This window comes from Pristis pectinata, chromosome 37 (genome assembly GCF_009764475.1).
Source record: "Pristis pectinata isolate sPriPec2 chromosome 37, sPriPec2.1.pri, whole genome shotgun sequence".
Classification (NCBI taxonomy): Eukaryota; Metazoa; Chordata; class Chondrichthyes; order Rhinopristiformes; family Pristidae; genus Pristis; species Pristis pectinata.
Genome location: NC_067440.1, coordinates 7,950,491 through 7,971,405, shown reverse-complemented (window position 1 = coordinate 7,971,405; position 20,915 = coordinate 7,950,491). Strand labels below are relative to the sequence as shown.

At 50.4% G+C, this 20,915-nt stretch overlaps 1 protein-coding gene across 4 annotated transcripts in view; it reads left to right on the top strand.

Moving 5' to 3' along the window:
• Positions 1-18,069, top strand: part of LOC127586686 (phosphatidylinositol 4,5-bisphosphate 3-kinase catalytic subunit alpha isoform) — a 94,572-nt gene extending 76,503 nt beyond the window's left edge. For all 4 annotated transcript variants that reach the window (XM_052044815.1, XM_052044816.1, XM_052044817.1 and 1 more), the window contains 9 exons: positions 982-1,085; positions 1,491-1,662; positions 3,053-3,159; positions 3,496-3,617; positions 4,536-4,614; positions 6,448-6,618; positions 8,868-8,985; positions 10,275-10,426; positions 12,911-18,069. In XM_052044815.1, coding sequence (XP_051900775.1) covers positions 982-1,085; positions 1,491-1,662; positions 3,053-3,159; positions 3,496-3,617; positions 4,536-4,614; positions 6,448-6,618; positions 8,868-8,985; positions 10,275-10,426; positions 12,911-13,175 — 1,290 coding nt within the window. In that variant the 3' untranslated portion in view covers positions 13,176-18,069. The remainder of the gene's footprint in view (positions 1-981; positions 1,086-1,490; positions 1,663-3,052; positions 3,160-3,495; positions 3,618-4,535; positions 4,615-6,447; positions 6,619-8,867; positions 8,986-10,274; positions 10,427-12,910) is intronic.
• The last annotated feature ends 2,846 nt before the right edge of the window (positions 18,070-20,915 follow it).

Genomic DNA, 20,915 nt, shown 5'->3' with positions numbered 1-20,915 from the left:
TGCCTGACAGTAGCTGTGGGGCAAATGCAACGCAGGCTCAGAACTGTGTATCATTTGGAAGTGAGGGCACTCTAACCTGACGTTCTTGTCCTGTATCACCCGCTCCCTGTCTCGCCCCATTCCCTTTTAAGCCAAGAGCACAGAGGGGGGTAAATGGTGGAGGGATTTGGGACTTGAGGTTGGGGGAGCAGGGGAGTAGAACTGTGGTCCGTGTAAGAAATTCCGTAGGGAATTGAGAAGGATCCAATTGGCTGCACAGGTTGATAGAGTGGTAAAGAAGGTGTATGGCACGCTTACCTTTATTAGTTAAAGCATCGCGTTCAAGAGTCAGGAAGTTGCGTTGCAGCTTTATAAAACTCTGGTTGGGCTGCATCTGGAGTATTGCATTCAGTTCTGGTCGCCCCCATTATAGGAGGAATGTGGAGGCTTTGGAGAGGATGCAGAAGAGGTTCACCAGGATGCTGCCTGGATTAGAGGCCATGTGCTATAAGGAGAGGTTGGACAAACTTGGGTTGTTTTCTCTGGAGCGTCGGAGGCTGAGGGGAGACCTGATAGAGGTTTATAAGATTATGCAAGGCAGAGATTAGACAGCTAGTATCTTTTTCCATAAATTGAAATGTCTAATACCAGAGGGCACGCATTTAAGGTGAGAGGGGGTAAGTTCAAAGGAGATGTGCGGGACAAGTTTTTTTACACAGGCAGTGGTGGGTGTGTGGAATGCGCTACCGGGGGTGGGGGTGGAGGCAGCTACAATAGAGGGGTTTAAGAGGCTGTTAGATTGGTACGTGAATGTGCAGAGAATGGAAGGAGATGGACCATGTGTAGGCAGAAGGGATTAGTTTAGTTAGGTGTTTAATTAGTTTGGCACAACATGGCCTGTTCCTGTGCTGTACTGTTCTATGATCCAGGGGACAGGGTCGTGGGGGTGTGAGGCTGCGATGGACAAGCTCCTCCTTCACCAGTGTCCTGGTCTCTCCACAGGTCCTGAAGTATGAGCAATATCTGGACAACCCCCTGGGCAGGTTTCTGCTGAAGAAAGCCTTGACCAACCAGAGGATAGGACACTTCTTTTTCTGGCATCTGAAGTAAGTATTGGAGTTGCTGGATAGGCCGTGCTGCGCACTGTGTCTGTGCTGATCCTTAGAGCACATCTACACCAATTCGCATCCCCTTCAACTCCCCCTACCCCATGTCTACATGTCCATGTGTGTGTGTGTGTGTGTCTCTCTCTCTCTCTCTCTCTCTCTCTCTCTCTCTCTCTCTCTCTCTCTCTCTCTCTCTCTCTCTCTCTCTCTCTGTGTGTGTGTCTCTCTCTCTCTGTCTGTGTGTGTGTCGTTCTCTCTGTGTGTTTCTCTCACACTCTCTCTGTGTCTCTCTGTCTGTGTGTGTCTATCTCTCTCCCTCTCTGTCTCTCCCTCTCTGTGTCCCTCCCCCGGACCAGTGCCCGTGATGAAGCTGCCCATCCACTGACCGCCCGTTTGATGCCCCAGGTCAGAAATGCACAACAAGACGGTCAGCCAGCGGTTCGGGCTGCTGCTGGAGTCCTTCTGCCGAGCCTGTGGGATGTACCTGAAACATCTGATCCGACAGGTGGAGGCCATGGAGAAGCTCATCAACCTGACAGACATCCTGAAGCAGGAGAAGAAAGATGAGACTCAGAAGGTTAGTGCCGGAGGTCGGGATTGAACCTGGGTCACTGGAGCTGTGAGGCAATAGGCCGCCCCAGGTTGGAGGCATAGAATGGACTCCAGCTCGTCTAACTGACACCCCATGGCATTTGACCCAGCCAGTGGAAAAATTGTTAGGTTGCACTGACAACTGGGACCTAAAGTCGCTTTCAAATGAACACCAGAAAATGCTGGCAACACTCAGCAGGTCAGGCAGCGTCTGTGGAGGGAGAAACGGTCGACGCTTGGGAATCTGACGAAGGCCACAGAAACATTTAACCATTTCTCTCTCCACAGATGCTGCCTGACCTGCTGAGTGTTCCAGCATTCTTCTGTTTTGCCTCAAATTTCCAGCATCTGCAATTCTTTAAAATTAATTTTCCTTTTTAAAAGAACCACATTTATAATCAATATTCATTATTGAAGTAAATTGGTAAATTGATTTATTATTGTCACATGTACCCAGGTACAGTGAAAAACTTTGTTTTGCATGTCATCCATACAGATCATTTCATCACATGTGCATTGAGGTAGTACATCATTCTCTCTTCTCTCCTCTTGCATCTGGCAGAAGATACAGGAGCCTGAGGGCACATACCACCAGGCTCAAGGACAGCTTCTATCCCACTGTGATAAGACTATTGAACAGTTCCATTATACAATGAGATGGACTCTGACCTCACGATCTACCTTGTTGTGACCTTGCATGTTATTGCACTGCACTTTCTCTGTAGCTGTGACTCTTTACTCTGTACTGTTATTGTTTTTACCTGTACTACCTCAATGCACTGTACTAACTCAATGTAACTGCATTGTGTAATGAATTGACCTGTATGATCAGTTTGCAAGACAAGTTTTTCATTGTACCTCAGTACAAGTGACAATAATAAACCAATACCAATACAAGGGAAAACAATAACAGAATGCAGAATAAAGTGTTACAGTTACAGAGAAAGTGCAGGGCAGGCAGACAATAAGGTGCAAGGGCCACGATGAGGTAGATTGAGAGGTCAAGAGTCCACCTTATCGTACTAGGGCACCGTTCAATAGTCGTGTAACAGCGGGGTAAAGCTGTCCTTGAGCCTGGTGATACCTGCTTTCAGGCTTTTGTATCTTCTGCCCGACGGGAGAGGGGAGAAGAGGGAATGTCCAGGGTGGGTGGGGTCTTTGAGTATGTTGGAGTGAAACTCTCCCGGATCCTGCTGTCAGCGGGAGGAGATGCTGGATAAATTGGATAAATGCTGGATGGGGAATAATTAGCAGGGATTTGAGAAAAGAGTATGAATGATTGCAGGGGTTTGGATCCCTCCCTGTGTGGTAGGGAAGGGTTTTGCTTGCTGAGCTGTGGAAGTAACTCTGCTGTTGGAACCTCTGTCCCCTCTCAGATGCAGATGAAGTTCCTGGTGGAACAGATGAGTCGGCCCGATTACATGGAGGCTCTGCAGGGGTTCATCTGTCCCCTTAACCCTGTGCACCAGCTGGGCAATCTGAGGTAACCACCAGGGCAGCTTCCTCACCACGGGTCCGGAGTGAAGGGATGTCTCACAGACTCAGCGTGCATGTGTGCGTGCAGCTGGCTGTTTGGAGGCGTGTGTGCATAAATGTGCAGCCCAGTGTGCACGTGAATGATTGAGTGCTGGCAACTGGCAGTGTGAGTGTGTGGACGCGTGACTGGCCCTGTGTGTGTTTGCGCGCATCTGTAAGCGTGTGTTTGCGCACGCCTGTGTGTGTGCCTCGAGGAAGCATTTAGCCCATATTTGGGGAGAGTGTGCAAGCTGCTAGTGGGTCCATGCCTTTGACCAGTGCCCGTTATCCGTTATCCCCACAGGCTGGAGGAGTGTAGGATCATGTCCTCGGCCAAGCGACCCCTCTGGTTGAACTGGGAAAACCCAGACATCATGTCGGAGCTCCTCTTCACCAACAACGAGATCATCTTCAAGAACGGTGATGGTGAGTCGTCCTTCACCACCCCTACCACCCCCCCCACCTCTCTCCGGCCTGCCCTCCGCCTCGCCCCCAAGTTTCAGGTCTGTGGTCGGAATCCATGTGGGCGTCTGTGCAGTGCTGAGGGACCTCCTGCCCTTCACTGCCCTGTCCTGCCCTGCCCTAGCTGCTGTCTTTCAGTAAGTTGTTAAACTGTGGCCCCATCTGTGCAGGGAATTAACCTGACGATGGATGGACTTGGGCTCCTTAGTCCAGAGTTAGTCCCTTAACACCCCTCGACCCTCCCGCCTCCCCAACATCCTGGGGCCAGTGTGAAGCCCTCAGTGTTCCTCGAGATTGGACAAGGGCTACACAGGTGGGGTTTGTACCTGAGAGGATCAAAGTCGAGTTTAGTGTCAAATGCAGAAGTCCGTGTGTGCACAGGTGCAATGAAAAACTTTCTTGCAGCAGCATCACAGGTACAGAGCATCAGATAAGCAGCATTCACAAGAAAAACATAAATTATACACAATGTTTACAAGAAAGAAGACAATTAGAACAAAAAAAATATAAAGTCTATTGTAGTGCAAAGTGGTTACAGTGTTGCTCTACTGAGGTAGTGTTTAGGGTTGTGCAGGTTGGTTCAAGAACTGAATGGTTGAAGGGAAGTAGCTGTTCCTGAACCTGGTGGTGTGGAACTTCAGGCTTCTGTACTTCCTGCTCAATGGTAGCTGCAAGAAGATGGTGTGGCCCGGATGGTGGGGATCTTTGATGATGGAAGTTGCCTTCTTGAGGCAGCGCCTTCTGTAGATACTCCCGATGGTGGGGAGGGATGTGCCCGTGATGTATTGGGCTGAGTCCACTACTCCCTGCAGCTTCTTGTGTTCCTGCTCAATCGAATGCCGTACCATTGATCTCACCGTTGTGACTGGTTGTGTGTTACAGATCTACGACAGGACATGTTAACGCTACAGATCATTCGAATTATGGAGAACATCTGGCAGAACCAGGGGCTGGACCTCAGGTAGGTACACGTGGTGTCTTGGTGGGTCCTGGCCTGATGTTGGTTTGTCCACAGGGGCTTCTTTGTTCAGTGATATTGGTTCAATCCCAGTCCTTGCCTCTCCTGCAGTCCCTTGCCCACTGAGGTTCTTGTTTCACCAGAATCTTCTTTCCCCTTCTCTCCCCCACCCCCCCCACAGAATTCTTTCCTCACCATGGCTGTCTCCCTCATCATCCCCCAACCCCACCCACCCCTTCATTACCCTCTCCTGACCCTTGCCTTCCCTCAGTTCCTGTCCCTGGGTTGAGTTGTGACTGGGGCTACCTCTTGATGCTCTCTCTCCCTGCCCCCCCCCCACCCCATGCCCCCAACCTTCCTGTCTGTATCAATGGACCTGAGATGGAGGTGGTTGAGAGCTTCAAGGTTCTAGGTGTAAACATCACCAATAACTTGTCCTGATCCATCCACGTGGACGCTGCGGCCAAGAAAGCTCACCAGAGCCTCTTCTTCCTCCAGAAGGCTAAGGAAATTCAGCATGTCCCCGATGACCCTCACCAATTTTTATTGTTGCACCATAGAAAGCATCCTATGAGGATGCATCACGGTTTGGTACGGCAACTGCTCTGCCCAGGACCACTAGAAACTGCAGAAAGTTGTGGACGCAGCCCAGCACATCACTGAAACCAGCCTCCCCTCCATGGACCCTGTCTACACTTCTCGCTGCCTTGTTAAGCAGCCGGCTTAATCAAAGACCCCACCCACCCCGGACATTCTCTTTCCCTCCCCTCCCATGGCGGTAGAAGATACCAAAGCCTCAAAGCACATACCACCAGGCTCAAGGACAGCTGCTATCCCGCTGTTATAAGACTATCGAACGGTTCCCTAGTACGATAAGATGGACTCCTGACCTCACAATCTACCTCGTTATGGCCCTTGCACCTTATTGTCTGCCTGCACTGCACTTTCTTTGTAACTGGAACACTACATTCTGCATTCTATTTTCCTTCTTACTACCTTAATGTACTTGTGTACGGAATGATCTGTCTGGATGGCATGCAAGCAAAAGCTTTTCGCCGTATCTCGGTACATGAAACTGGTAAGTGGTTTATTATTGTCACTTGTACCGAGGTACAGTGAAAAACTTGTCTTGCATACCGATTGTACAGGTCACTTCATTACACAGTGCATTGAGGTAACGATTCTAGTAGAAGTAATGAGTCGATCTGTAGAGAGCAGCTTGCAACGAGTTGCCATGCTCTGGCGCCATCTTGCTAAGCACTATTTTGCTATTGTCTTCTTGCTATTGTCACATGTACCAAGTTACAGTAAAAAACTTTGTTTTGCATGCTGTCCAAACAGATGATCTCAAAACGTAACACATCAAGGTAGTACAAGGGAAAAGCAGTAACAGAATGTAGTGGCAGGCACGGTAGTGTAGCAGTTAGTGTAACGCTTTACAGCGCCAGCGACCTGGGTTCAATTCCGGCCACTGTCTGTAAGGGGTTTGTACGTTCTCCCCGTGTCTGCATGGATTTCCTCCGGGTGCTCCAGTTTCCTCCCACATTCCAAAGATGTACAGGTTAGGAAGTTGTGGGCATGCTACGTTGGCGCCGGAAGCGCGGCGACATTGAGCTGCCCCCAGAGCACTCTACGCAAAAGATGCACTTCACTGTGTGTTTCGATGTACATGTGACTAATAAAGAAATCTGATCTGGCATTACAGTTACAGAGAGTGCAGTGCAGGCAGACAATAAGGTGCAAGGGCCACGATGAGGCAGATCGTGAGGTCAAGAGCTCGTCTTTAACAATAATGCCTGTGACAGTAATAAACCAATTACCAATTCCTGCTCCTAGGATGCTGCCCTATGGGTGCCTGTCGATCGGCGACTGTGTGGGACTGATAGAGGCCGTGCGGTGTTCACACACAATCATGCAGATCCAGTGTAAAGGTGGGCTGAAGGGTGCCCTGCAGTTCAACAGCCACACCCTGCACCAGTGGCTGAAGGACAAGAACAAGGGCGAGGCGTAAGTCTGGCATCCCCTTCCCTCTGTGACTCTGGGGGCAGCAAGCCATCCGTTACGGTACAGGTGTAGCGTATGGCGGATCAGAAGTTACCCCTTACCAATCCTGCTCCAGTCTTGCTGCTGGGTCAGGTTACCCATTCCGGGTCCAGGGGCTTTACCAACGCATAACAAAGGAAAAAAAAACGCAGATGCTGGAAATCTGAAATAAAAACCGAAACAGCTGGGAAAAATCTCGGCTGGTCGGGCAGTGTCTGTGGGGAGAGACAGTCGATGTTTTGGATCTGCGACCCTTCGTCAGAACTGGGAAAGAGAGAGAGGTGTTAGTTTTCAGTAGGAGAAGGTGGCGGGGGGGGGGGGGTGGAATGTGCAATGTGCAGAACAACGGGAATGTCTGTGATAGGACGTGTCAAAATGCCTTGATGGGGGCCGTTACCAGCACGTTATTGATCTTTGTAATGAGTGGTTAATAGCAAGGATTTGCAAGTAGGTTCAGACAAATTAGGCTGACGCGATTTTAAAAATGGGAGTTGCTGGAAATACTTAGCAGGTCAGGCAGCCGGGGGAGGGCGATGGATGGAACGTGGAGACTTCCTGTGATAGATGTGTGTCAGGTGGGGTTGGATTAGGCTGCTGTGGCTGTGTAATTTGTGGCTGATATGGTTCTGGCACTCCGGGACATGCCCAGCAGGCTAGCCGATACACAGGGAGGGAAAAGCGAAACAGGACGGCAGATGAAAATGGGCAGGAAGCAAGAGCGGGTTATTTAAAAATCGGAGAATTTGACATCGAGTCCTGCAGACTGCACGGGCCCAGATGGGCGATGAGGTGTTTGTTTCTCGAGCTTGCGATGGGTCTCATCGTAAAGGTGAGGAGGTCACAGACCGTCTGTTGGTTGCCTTGGGTCAGAAGGTTCTGGATTTCCAGAGACCAGCTCGATGATTCTAGGTTAGCGCACAGCATTGAAGGGCAGCCAGTTCTTGGACCCTGCCGCAACAACAGGGCAGCCTCTGCTCTGTGAGCAGTGGGAATGTGAAGCCCTCCCACCAGGGTGAATACACTCAAACTCTGATAGTCCAGCACTCTCACTTTTGTTCCTGGTAACTCGCGTTACCCCAGAACACTTTTATTTCACTACCTTTTCAACATATTACGCAGTAGAATAATCAGTACTCCTCAGTGAGTTTAAAGGGGGCCAGAGACTGAGGCCCAGTGAGTTCCAGCTTTTGTTACTGGGAGTGTGGACAAGGTGTGTGGTCAGAGACAGGATCCGGAGTGCGGACAGGGAGTGTGTCCGGAGAGCTTGTACGTTGTGGCTTATCAGAACAAGCACTCCTAACCCTGGCTGTGTCATACACCTTGTCCACACTCCCAGTAATCCCATAAGGTAAAGGAGCAGAATTAGGCCATTCAGCCCATCGAGTCTCCATCGCCGTTCAATCATGGCTGACATTTTTTTCAACCCCATCCCTGCCTCCTTCTCTTACCAATCAAGAACCTATTGTTCTCTGCCTTAAAAATGCCCAATGACTTGGCCTTCTCAGCCCTCTGTGGCAACGAATTCCACAGACTCACCGCCCTCTGGCTGAAGAAATTCCTCCTCATCTCAGTTCTAAAGCGACGTCCCTTTATTCTGAGGCTGCGCCCTCGGATCCTGGACTTACCCACTGATGGAAACATCCTATCCACATCCACTCTATCCAGGCCTTTCAGTATCCGGGAGGTTTCAATGAGATCCCCCCTCATCCTTCTGAACTCCATCGAGAACAGGTCCAGAGACATCAAACACTCCTTGTACATTAAGCCTTTCATTCCCGGGATCATTCTTGTGAACCTCCTCTGGACCCTCCCCAGGGCCAGCACATCTTTCCTGAGATACGGGGCCCGAAACTGCTCTCAATATTCCAAAAGCAGTCTGACCAACGCCTTATAAAAGTCTCAGCAGTGCACGGCCAACCTGCCACTACGTTGATCCACGGGTAATATGTCTGCAAATAACGAGGATTTGGTTTTCTATTGAGCGAGCCAAATGCCAAACCATTGGGATTTCCAAGCAATTGGATCTTATCGGAATTCGACTGTATGGTGAATATATTTAAGAGGGGGCTTGATGAACACAAGGAATGCCAATGGAACGAGATAACAGTTGGGAGTTGGCTCCTGTGAGGCTAAAATACTAGGATGGGTGTAATGAGTGCTTTCCTTGTGGAGGAGTCAAGGTAATGCTGACACACTGTTCTATTGGTTACCAGTTACGACGCTGCTATCGATCTGTTCACACACTCCTGTGCTGGGTACTGCGTTGCCACCTTCATCCTGGGGATTGGAGACCGACACAACAGTAACATCATGGTGAAGGACGATGGGCAGGTGAGTGCCTGGGATGGTCACCTCCTCCCTCTGCCAGGGATGGTGGAGCAAGTCACCTCCTCTCTCTGCAAGGGGAAGATCAGGTGGGGGCTCTCTTTAGAAGAGAGGGTCCTTCTCTGTTACTGTGAGGTATTGAGATCGCTTCATCCGATCATTGCAACATTCAGCACAGATGAAGGCTATTCGGCTCATTGTGTCCATGCCAGCCTAAAATTGACATTGGGTCAATCCCATTTACAACCTCTCGCTCCCCAGCCCTGCAGTGACCTGACTAGAATTGCATACTTGTGATGCGACCTTCCTGATCTTGTACTCTACCTTCTGATGCTGCCTTGTAGGCTCTTGCGTGGTGGCGCAGTGGGGAGAGCTGCTGCCTTGTAGCTCCAAAGACCCGGGTTTGATCCCAACCTCTGGCACTGCGTATATGGAGTTCGCATGTTCTCCCTGTGACCGCGTGGGTTTCCCCCGGGTGCTCCAGTTTGCTCCCACATCCCAACGACTGGGTTAATTGGCTGCTGTAAATATGCGGGTGAGGGGTAGAATCTGGGGGTGGAGAGGAGTCGACAAGAAGGCGGGGAGAATAATGGGATCGGTGTAGGTGGGTGGCTGATGGTCAGCATGGACTCGGTGGGCCGAAGGGCCTATTTGCGTACTATGTGACTACTCTGAGTGGAGCCACAGTGACACGAGTGCAGGAAGGATTGACTAACTATAGGAAGGATATCAGTAAGATTGAAAGAGTGCAGAGGAGACTTACTAGAATGGTGCCGGGTCTTCAGGAGTTGAGTTACAGGGAAAAATTGAACAGGTTGGGACTTTATTCCTTGGAGCATAGAAGAATGAGGGGAGATTTGACAGAGGTTTACAAAATTATGAGGGGTATAGACAGTAAATGCGAGTAGGCTCTTTCCCCCTAGATTAGGAGATAAGTACGAGAGGACATGGCTTTAGGGTGAAAGGGGAAAGGTTTAGGGGGAACTTCTTCACTCAGAGAGTGGTGGGAGTGTGGAACGGGCTGCCATCTGACGTAAGTGTGGGCTCACTCTTAAGTTGCAAGAATAAATTGGACAGATACATGGACGGGAGAGGTCTGGAGGGTTATGGACTGGGTGCAGGTAAATGGGACCAGCGGAATAGTTTTGGCACAGACTAGGAGGGCCAATTAGCCTGTTTTCTTTGCTGTACTGTTCTATGGTTACTGGGACTGGAGGGCTCGAATTTCAAGGAGAGGCTGGGGCTCTGTGAAACCTCTGGGGTCTCCGTATAACCTGTGCTCCCTCCCCCTCCAGCTGTTTCACATTGACTTTGGCCACTTCCTGGACCACAAGAAGAAAAAGTTCGGCTACAAGCGGGAGCGGGTGCCTTTCGTCCTGACGCAAGACTTCCTGATTGTCATCAGTAAGGGTGCTCAGGAGTGCACCAAAACCAAGGAGTTTGAACAGTAAGTGCAGAATGTCCCACCAGAGATTGGGACGGGGTGTGGGAATGGTGTCTGAAAAAAAGGAATTGCATTTACCATAGAACTATACAGCACAATACAGGCCTTTCGGCCCACCATGTTGTGCCGACCTTTAAACCACGCCTAAGACTATCTAACCCCTTCCTCCCACATATCCCTCTATTTTAAATTCCTCCATATGCTTATCTAACAATCTCTTGAATTTGACCAATGTACCTGCCTCCACCACCACCCCAGGCAGCGCATTCCGTGCCCCAACCACTCTCTGGGTAAAAAACCTCCCTCTGATATCTCCCTTGAACTTCCCACCCATTACTTTAAAGCCATGCCCTCTTGTATTGAGCATTGGTGCCCTGGGAAAGAGGTGCTGGCTGTCTAATCTGTTTGTTCCTCTTAATATTTTATACAGCTCTGTCATGTCTCCCCTCATCCTCCTTCTCTCCAAAGAGTAAAGCCCTAGCTCCCTTAGTCTCTCCTCATAATCCATACTCTCTAAACCAGGCAACATCCTGGTAAATCTCCTCTGCACCCTTTCCAACGCTTCCACATCCTTCCTATAATGAGGCGACCAGAACTGGACACAGTACTCCAAGTGTGATCTAACCAGAGTTTTGTAGAGCTGCAACATTACCTCGCGGCTCTTAAACTTGATCCCACCACTTATGAAAGCTAACGTCCCATAAGCTTTCTTAACTACTCTATCCACCTGTGAGGCAACTTTCAGTGATCTGTGGATATGAACCCCCAGATCCCTCTGCTCCTCCACACTACCCAGCACCTTTTCAGGACTCCCCGGGACATCCCTTTGCAGCTACTCAACTGGCTGCTCAAGTGTAAAGAGGAAACCTTGGCAGTGACGGTGCACAGCAAGATCCTACCAAGGCGGCAACTGGATCATCCAGTGATGTTGGCTGAGGGAAGACTACCTCCAGGGTTTCCCTGCTGGAGGGGGGGTTTGTTCACACCCACCCCCCAAGCCCACCTGCAAGGGTAGATGGGGTGTTGGATTAACATCTCCTCCAGAAGGTGGCCCCCATGTTGAATTTGATTTGGAAGGATTTTGGGCTTGGTCCCTGGAGGGGGATTGAGCGTGCCGTCTCAGAGGTGAGGGCGTGAGACCAGAGGCTCCGCTGAGACGGGGGCGACCTCCCGAGGGGCTCCACTATCGGTGTCCGTTCCTCCTGCTGTCTCGAGCTCTCAAGCTTGCTCCTGGGCTCCCTCCTCTCCGCCGAGCATGGGCGACAGCCGTGCTTCCTGCCACACACGTGGTCCGGTGTCACGCCAGCCGACTGTGCTCTGCAAAGGCCTGTTTCACTGTGTTCAGAAGCACTCTGTCGATGCAAGATGTTTTATTATGGGGTGGGGATGGGAGAGTATGTTGGGTAAGGTGGGGTGGGGGGATAGGGAGAGCATGTTGGGGTAGAGTTGGGTAAAGGGGTAGGTTGGGGTAGAGTTGGGTTGGGGAAGAGATAGGTTGGGAAAGAGTGGGGTGGAATGGAGGGGTAGGTTGGGGTGGATTTGGGGGAGGGGTAGGTTGGGTGGAGGTGAGGGGTAGGTTGAGGTGGAGTTGGGTGGGGGAGGGGTAGGTTGGGTGGAGGTGAGGGTTAGGTTGAGGTGGAGTTCGATGGGGGTAGGTTGGGGAGGGTTGTGGGGTGAGGGGTAGGTGGGTTGTAGGTTGGGTGGGGGTGGGTAGGTTGGGTGTTGAGGGGAGGGGTAGGTTGGGGTGTTGAGTTGGGCAGAGGGGTGTGGGGGAGGGGAGGGTGGGGGGTAGGTGGGGTGGAGTTGAAGGAAGGGGTAGGTTGAGGTTGGGTGAGGGGAGGGGTAGGTTGGGGTGTTGGGTGAGGGGAGGGGTAGGTTGGGTGGAGGGAGGGGTAGGTTGGGGTGTTGGGTGAGGGGAGGGGTAGGTTGGGTGGAGGGAAGGGGTAGGTTGGGGTGGAGTTGGGTGGAGGGGAGGGGTAGGTTGGTTGGGCGGAGGGGGTAGGTTGAGGTGTTGGGTGAGGGGAGGGGTAGGTTGGGTGGAGGGAAGGGGTAGGTTGGGGTGTTGAGTGAGGCGAGGGGTAGGTTGGGGTGTTGGGTGAGGCGAGGGGTAGGTTGGGGTGTTGGGTGAGGGAAGGGGTAGGTTGGGGTGTTGGGTGAGGGGAGGGGTAGGTTGGGGTGTTGGGTGAGGGGAGGGGTAGGTTAGGGTGTTGGGTGAGGGGAGGGATAGGTTGGGGTGGAGTTGGGTGGAGGGGGGGTAGTGGGTGTGGGAAGGGGGTAGGTTGAGGTGGGTGAGGGGAGGGGTATGTTGGGTGTGGGAGGGGCAGGTTGGGGTGGGGTTGGGTGGGGGAGGGGTGTGTTGGGGAGGGGTAGGTGGGGTGGAGTTGGGGCAGAGGGGAGGGGTAGGTTGGGGCAGAGGGGAGGGGGTAGGTTGGGGCAGTGTATAATAACACCTCCTTGTTTCAACCCCCAACCCTGACCCACCGGCAGGTTTCAGGAGATGTGCTACAAGGCCTATCTTGCCATCCGGCAGCATGCCAACCTCTTCATCAACCTCTTCTCCATGATGCTGGGCTCAGGGATGCCAGAGCTACAGTCGTTCGATGACATCGCCTACATCCGCAAGACCCTGGCCCTGGACAAGACCGAGCAGGAGGCTCTGGAGTATTTCACCAAGCAGATGAACGACGCCCACCACGGTGGCTGGACAACAAAGATGGACTGGATCTTCCACACCATTCGCCACATGCCCTGAGTGCGAGGGGGACATTCGACCAAGGGAGTCGGCGAAGATGGCTTGTTCTCCAAAGTCAGACGCCCTGCAGGCAAGGGACCAGTCGCTGCTGACTTAAACTAGGGTTACCTTGGGAACCAGAATCCTCCTTGCCCTGGGGCTGGATGCAACCAGTCTCTTTCTATCATTACATGTTGAACTTCTTGCACCAGTGAGGATTTGAACCCTGAATCTGGTCTGGGTGAGTTTTTTTTTTCTCTTCTCCGCTGTGGCTGGGCACCAGGCAGTGTCCAAGAGGAAGAAGTGGATTTTGAGACCATCTATCGGGTGCTAGTGAGCGTGGAGCACGGTATGAAATCCGAAGGAGTCTAATCAACCTTCTATTGCACGAAGCAATTTTCTTTTTGTTTTGAAGCAACGCGAGGCGTTCACCGCCTGATTTCCTCGTCCCCCACGCACGTGGAACCGGGAAGCAGAGACTGCGAGGGAAGTGTCTCCACTGAAACCTTTTCGAATTGTGTACGCTGCACCGGGAAGCTTCTCACTTTAGGGAGAATGGATCCAACTAGTCATTGCGGAGGGATGAGAGGATTCTTGTGCGTTTTTTACGCTGAGGTGACAAAGGCTTCCACAGATGGGTTTACAGTTGAACGTGTTGTTGGTTGGGCCCTTTCCTGCAAAGTGGGCCACCAAGAAACTGCAATGTTCTAAAACCTTGTAAGCAATGGCGATGGGGTGTGTAGATTATATGAAGGTCTATTTATTGAAGGCATAAGGTTGACCATTCTGATGATGGTGTTGGTTTTGATGGCCTCTGTTGGTTTGACTAGCCTATGGGGTGGTTGGGTTGGCTGGTCTTGCCTCCATTGACTTGGATTGTGTTGGGTTGTCAGCTGGACTCGGTTCAGTTGGTGAGGTTGGGTTGGGGTTGAATTGGCTGTCAATTATTGGGTTGGGATTGGCTGGCCTTGCCTCTATTGGGTTGGGGTTAACTTGGCTAGGGTTAGGTTGGCCAACGTTGGTTTGTGCTGAATTGGTGTCTGGCTCCCATATTGGCTTGTGCTAGACTGCCCTTGTAATGGCTTAGACTGCAATTGGATTGATCGTTGAGAGGAACTGGTTGACCCTGGTTGTGGTGAGCTGAGCTGGGTTGGCCAACTAAGTTGAGGTTGGGCAGGGCTGGAAGCATTGAGTTGGTCAGCCAGTTAATTGTTTCTAAGGCTGGAACCCCCTCAGTAATACTATCTAATTCTCTCCCTCTGTTTGTTGACGTGGTCGTTCCTTGACACATCTTTGGAGGAGGAGGGCAGGAAGGTGGATCATGTGGTCTCCGCCTGTTCTTTCACATTACCCTTTTGCACTTTTTTTCGTTTGTGAATCGGAAGTGGCACCCATGAAGGAAAAATGGAGAAAACCAATCGCCCAGGGAGATCTCCCTGGCTGCAAAGGTTTAACTATGGAACAAAGATACCAAGTATTGACTGGGATCTTTGAAGGAAGAAGTCAGGAGGGAACAGTCATCAAGTCTCCTTCTGGCTGCACTGAGCTCTCGAATAGATTTAATGCAAGTATCTACAAGTATTAAAAGCAAATGCAGAATTTATTTGGGGGAGGGGAATGGGGTTGGGGAAAATGGAGTGGGAGGGGGTGTTCTCTTGCAAATATGAAAGCATTTCTGAGAATATGTTCTCCATTTGGGGTATGCATTAACAAATGCCCGTTATTGCAATCTAACTGTGGTACAGTCTGTGGTACCCCTGCAGTGTGAGATTTGAATGAAGACCAGTTTACTTCAGGGGACAACACCCCCATCTTCTCCATCCCCTCCGCATCACTGAAACCCCTCAACCTCGCACCTTCTCAGCTGATGCCTCTATGCCCACTTTGAACTGCAGTGGCCAGAATTGGATACAGTAGTCCACCTTAGACCTGACTTGTGATTTGTAAAGGGTTTATTGTTACATCATTGCATTTATGCTTTATTTATAAATGCTAAGCATCCCAATATGCTCTCTTTTTTATATATAAACTGCATCATTGACTTCATGATTTTTATTTTCAGTTTTTGCCTGAAAGTTGTTTGCTTTAAATATTGCTTGAAATGGAAATCGCGTATCGCTCCTTACCCCTCATTCTGAGCTTGCTGCACTGCTACGAGGCTGTTGACAGTCTTTCAGATATCACTGCCCATTTTGTTTTGCCATGTGAGTATACACGAGAGTCTGGTATAGAACCTGGAAAAACCTGTGCTGGATTGATCTGAGCCTTCCCAGCTTCAGAGAGTGCAGAGGAAAAAGTTTGCATTTAGTAGGATCTTTTGCTTCTTTGTTGAGTTGGCAACCCCAGTTAGACAATATTCTGGGAGGTTTAATAACTTGGAACCCAACTAGCCATGCTGTGCTTTTACAGTTGGGCATGTCAGCTGATCAACAATGGCAGCTGCATTACCTGCAGTCCTCTGTGGCCTAGAAAGCTGTCTATGCATCAACATGTTTGCAAGGTTGATTCCTGCCCTGGGTTGACAATGTGAATTAAAGCACCCCTAATGTAGTCACTGTTGTAACACTGGTGTTGCAGTTGTGTTGGCATGGCGATAGAGGTCCACCATCATCATCCCAAGCCCAGGAGGCAGTGGGGTGTGGGATTACTGTTGAATAATATCCAGGAGTGGCAGCCCTGTCAGATTTTTTGCCCTCTTGTTCTTTTCGTTGCCTGGTCTGGAGGTCTTGTAGTTACCTCCTGAACTTCTCCACTGCTCCCTCGCCAAGCAGGGAAGCAAACCTGGAATCTCCCCATATTGATCCAGTGGAAGTTCTTAAATATGTGCCTGGCTCGGTGGATTTCACTCTCCCCTCTCGAGTCAGAACGTCCCAGTCCCAACGCTGAGGGAGAGTGGCACTGCCTTTTGAAGGAGATGTTAAACTGAAGGCCTTGCTGCCCCGCCAAGTGGATGTGAGGCATAAGAGTTGGCGAGTGCTGTCAGTACTCTGGTTAATAGTAATCCCAAAACCAGCATTGCGATCTGGTCACTGTCTCAATGATGTCTGTGGGAGTTGGTGAGATTCCCCATTCACATTGTAACCAAAAACCAGTTTGGGAACATCCCAAGCACTCCTGGTTCAAAACATCCAGTGGGTGTTGGATCTGCTCACCATGAGCAAGGAATTCCACCTGAACTCTATCTCCTTTTATGCTTCAGGGGTTATCAAGCTAACTCCCCTGGGAGCTAGAAGTACTCTTCCTGACCAATCTTACTTAACTACACACACACACGGTGCAAAAGAGAGATTCTGCTAGTGTTAGGAGATAGGCACATGCAGCATCCTTGTGTGTGCCAAAAAAACCACTTGCCCCATTGTGTTTGATACTTGACGTGTGGACAAGGGTGTTAGTGGAATTGCTGACCCTTCATTAAGAGGGAAAATGGTGAGTGTTACTGAAAGTCAGTCTTCTGCAGGCAAAGTCTTGCCTTTATGACCAGGAGGAACTTTGTGTGGCCGCTTGTTTCCTGCAGTGTGTTGGGGGTGTTGCAAGTGGGGGTTGCCCAGAGTCTGCCTTCACACAGATGGTCCAAAAGCAAAGTACTGCAGATTCTGGAAACCTGAAGCAAAATACTGGAAGTAATGAACCAGGCGGCGTCTGTGGACGGAGAAGGAACTGGCGTTTGGGATTCTGATGCAAGATTAACGGGCTGAAATATTCAGCATTTATTTCTCCACAGGTGCTGACCGAGAGTGGTCACATCTATGTTCCCATCTCTCCCTCAGCCCCCATTTATTCCCACCACAAATGTGAGCTAGATATTCAGCTGTGGTAGCTATCACAGCTGTTTAACCCCAACACAGTACAGTACGTGATAATTCTATTGAGCCTCTGGTGCTGAGGGAGCTTGACTGAGCACAACCCATGGTGTACCTACCCTGGGAGTGTGTGCGGGACAGTGTAGAGGGAGCTTCACTCTATATCTAACCTGTGCCCTGCGAGTGTGTATGGGATGGTGTGGAGGGAGCTTCACTCAGTGTCTAACCTGTGCTGTCCCTGCCCTGGGAATGTGCGACGGGACAGTGTCGAAGAAGCATAACTGTGTCTAATCAGTGCCATCCCTGCCCTGGGAGTGTATAAAACCCTCACTGGGTTTCTGACTGGGTAAATTTACTTTGCCCAATATTGACTATCCTCCCTCACTTTGAAGTCAATTGTTTTTTTAAAAATAAAAATCTGCTTGTTCAAATCTTTGAACAGTAAATCCAACCCAAGATGGTCTTTGGTTCCCATTGAGGAGAAGAGAGAGGAGCCAACCATCTTGGGTTTATCACTGTGGTGTTGTGGGTGAAACTTCTGCTGTGATGCATAACCCTTGGGAGTGGTTGTGTCCATTGGGTTGGGAGGTGGGTGCTGGGGGTGCACTGAAGGGAGGGGAGAAGTGCCCATGGAATTATGTTTGTGGTGTTAGTGATGGGGGTGGAAGGGATGTTGGTGGGTGAGAGGAATCAGTCTGCTGGAGTCTTCAGACGTACAACCAGCCACAAAGCTGGAGATCATTGACAATGCAACATGTGCTCATTCTGGTCTGGTTTCAGGGTAAGGTGCTTCAGGGTACCCCACCTTTTCTCTGTCTCTCTTGCTGTCTCTCGCACTCTCTCTCTCTCTGTCTCGCTGTCTCTCGCTCTCTCCCCCGCTCGCTCTCTTCCGTCTCCTCCTCCTCCCCCTCTCCTCTCCCCCTCCTCCTCCCCCTCCTCCTCCCCCTCTCCTCTCCCCCTCCTCTCCCCTCCCCTCCCCGCTCCTCTCTCCCCCTCCCCCTCTCCCCTACCCCTCTCCCCCCAGCTCTCTCTCTTTCTCTCCACCTCTATCTCTCCCCATCTCTCTTTCCCTCCCTCTCTCTCTCTCTCTCTCTCTCTCTCTCTCTCTCTCTCTCTCTCTCTCCTCCTTCCCCCCCCCCCCCCCTTTTTGTTCCTCTTCCTTCCCACCACCTCTGTACCTTCTGTTCCCCTCCTATGTGGGCAGTACTGTGGCTTCAGTAACGGAGGGTGGGAGTGGATGGCTGGCTTGTTTGCTGGCTTTCCATCCAGTTTTCCCACATTGCTACTGCATGTGCATGTGAACAGGGCAGCGATAGGTTCTGTTGCCAGCGGTTTACTGGGAGCTGCACCCTCTATATCAGTTTTATTTTCTGCGTGTGCGTGTGTTTTAACGAGCCCTGCAAATTAATCCTGATTCAGATGTCAGTGTGAATGAGGCTGCTGTGTAATCTCACCACAGATACTGTACATGTGTGTTTTTTTTAATTAATTAAAAAATATTGTATTTGCACTTTGCAAAGAGAAAACCTTGTACAAATGTAAAGTCAGACCAAAAGCACTACACGCCTTTGGGCCATGCGTGGCGTTTTAATAAAGATATCAGCTATTGTTTTAAAGTGGTGTGTATTCTCTCCTTGTGTTCAATTAGTCCCCGTCTCACAATAACAGTGCAAGATGTAAATGTACATTGGTCTCTGTCCTCCCCACTCTCACCCCATGCTCTCCCCCTCACACTCTCTTTCCTCCACCCCCTCGTTCACTCTCTCTCCCCACCCACCTTTCCACCTGTGTGTGTTTCTCTCTTTCTCTGCCACTCTCTCTCTCCCTCTGTGTGTGTGTGTCTCTCTCTCTCTCTCTCTCTGCGTGTGTGTGTGTGTCTCTCTCTCTTTGTGTGTGTGTGTATGTCTCTCTCTCTGTCTCTTTCTCTCTGTCTCTCTCTCTCTTTCTTTCTGTCTCCCTCCCCAACAGGTCAGTGACCCAGCCAGTATTGCCCAGGTGGACATCCCAAGAAGCACCAATTGGCATGGAAGTGCTGAGGTAAGTGGGAATTCTTGCGAAGGACACCTGTTCCCAGATGGGGTCTCATCCACCACGGGGCTGGGTGTGAAATGTCGCCGACGGTCTGTGCTTTGTATTTATGGTACATTTTTTTCTCTTGTAATTTCTTCATCATGTAAGAAAGGCCATTCAGCCCATTGAGTTTAGAGTGTAATCCCATCATATCCCAATTCCATCTGGCAAGCTATTCTCTCTCACGTGCTCATCAACTCCCCCCAGATTCTACCCCTCACCCACACACTAGCGGACAATTTACAGCAGCCACTTACCCCACCGACCCCACGTCTTTACGCCAGAGGTCGGGATCGAACCTGGGTCTTTGGAGCTGTGAGGCAGTTGCTCTTCCCGCTGCGCCATCCACAGAGGTCAAAGGACCATAACCCAATACCAATCCACAGTCAAAGGAAGGGAGTATGCAGGTGAACACTTGTTGAAAGGAGGTAGAGATGAAGTGAGGAACTTGCATGTCAAAGGCTTGGTGGCCAATAGTTGAGCAATAGGAAAATGCCATTGAAGAGGAGGTTGGAAGTTGTTTTTCAAGGGTTTGTGTGCCTCATGGTGCTGTGATGGAGGGGGTGGTGATTGGAGGAAAGGGAGGGAATTTATTCATTGCCCTTGAGAAGATGGGAGGTTGAGCCGCCCCCTTGAAGCGTGGCAGTCCTTCTGGTGAAGGTGCTCCCATGACTACCTCAGGAGATTCATCCCAGAGTGGGATTTGAGTGTGTGACCACCTGAAAGTCGGTAATATTCTGGGACTCAGCAAGATTTTATCTTTGGAACTACCGAGGCAATGGGAGGTTTCTTTGGTGTGACTGCGGCCATGTTACCTGGGCACAGCTCAGCTATGGGCTTTGACGTCCAGGAGTTGGTACTGAGTTCAGGTTGGAGGAATGCCTTCGCAATGCGTGAGAGAATCACAGGTGCAAGGAACAGCCCATTAACAAGTGAGTGGGATCGGGATATATTAAAAAAAAGCCAATGCCTATTGGGAGAGTAAGTTGCAGAGTCAGCAGAAATGGGAATGGCTAGTATAGGGTTTGTGGAGTGAATGGGAGAGGCCAGGAGTGTTTTCTAAAGAGTAGGGGTAATGGGATTATGGCAGGATGACCTTGGGCCACATTAAATCACTTGCTCTTATGGAGAGCCAATGTACTGTTGGTCGAACTCGTGGAAAATAGGGCTCTTGGAGGTTCATGGGGCCAAAGGAGATGGGAAAGGGGCCATGGAGAGATTTGAATACATCAAGAAAGTTGAAACTGAGGTGTGTAACCAGAAGTTGGGGAAGGTGGAATAGTGAGTGATGGGTTAATGTGTGAGTTGGGGTATATTAGAGAGAGAACATAGAACGCTACAGCACAGTACAGGCCCTTCGGCCCACAATGTTGTGTTGATATTTTATCCTGCTCTAAGATCTGGCTAACCCTTCCCTCCCACATAGCTCCCCAATTCTCTATTATTCATGTGTCTAAGAGTCTCTTAAATGTCCCTAATGTATCTGCCCCCACAACCTCTGCCGGCAGTGCGTTCCACGCACCCACCACTCTCTGTGTAAAAAAAAACTTACCGCTGACATCCCCCTTATAACTTCCTCCAACCACCTTAAAATTATGTCCCATCGTGTTAGCCATTGTCACCCTGCAAAAAAGTCTCTGACTGTCCACTCGATCTATGTCTCTTGTACACCTCTATCAAGAGCAACACCTTTTTTTTGTTCACCTCCCCACAAGAAGAAGGAACTCCCCCACTCAATTCCTACTCCAGCAGGCTTGAGCCTTGTGTAAGGGAAGCTTGTGGATCCAACCATCACGGGTACAGATGGAGACGTCAGTGCATTCACGCCTCAAACTGCAGCTTGAGAAGGCCAGGCCTCAAAACAAACTTCTTGATTCACCTGCCGATGCTA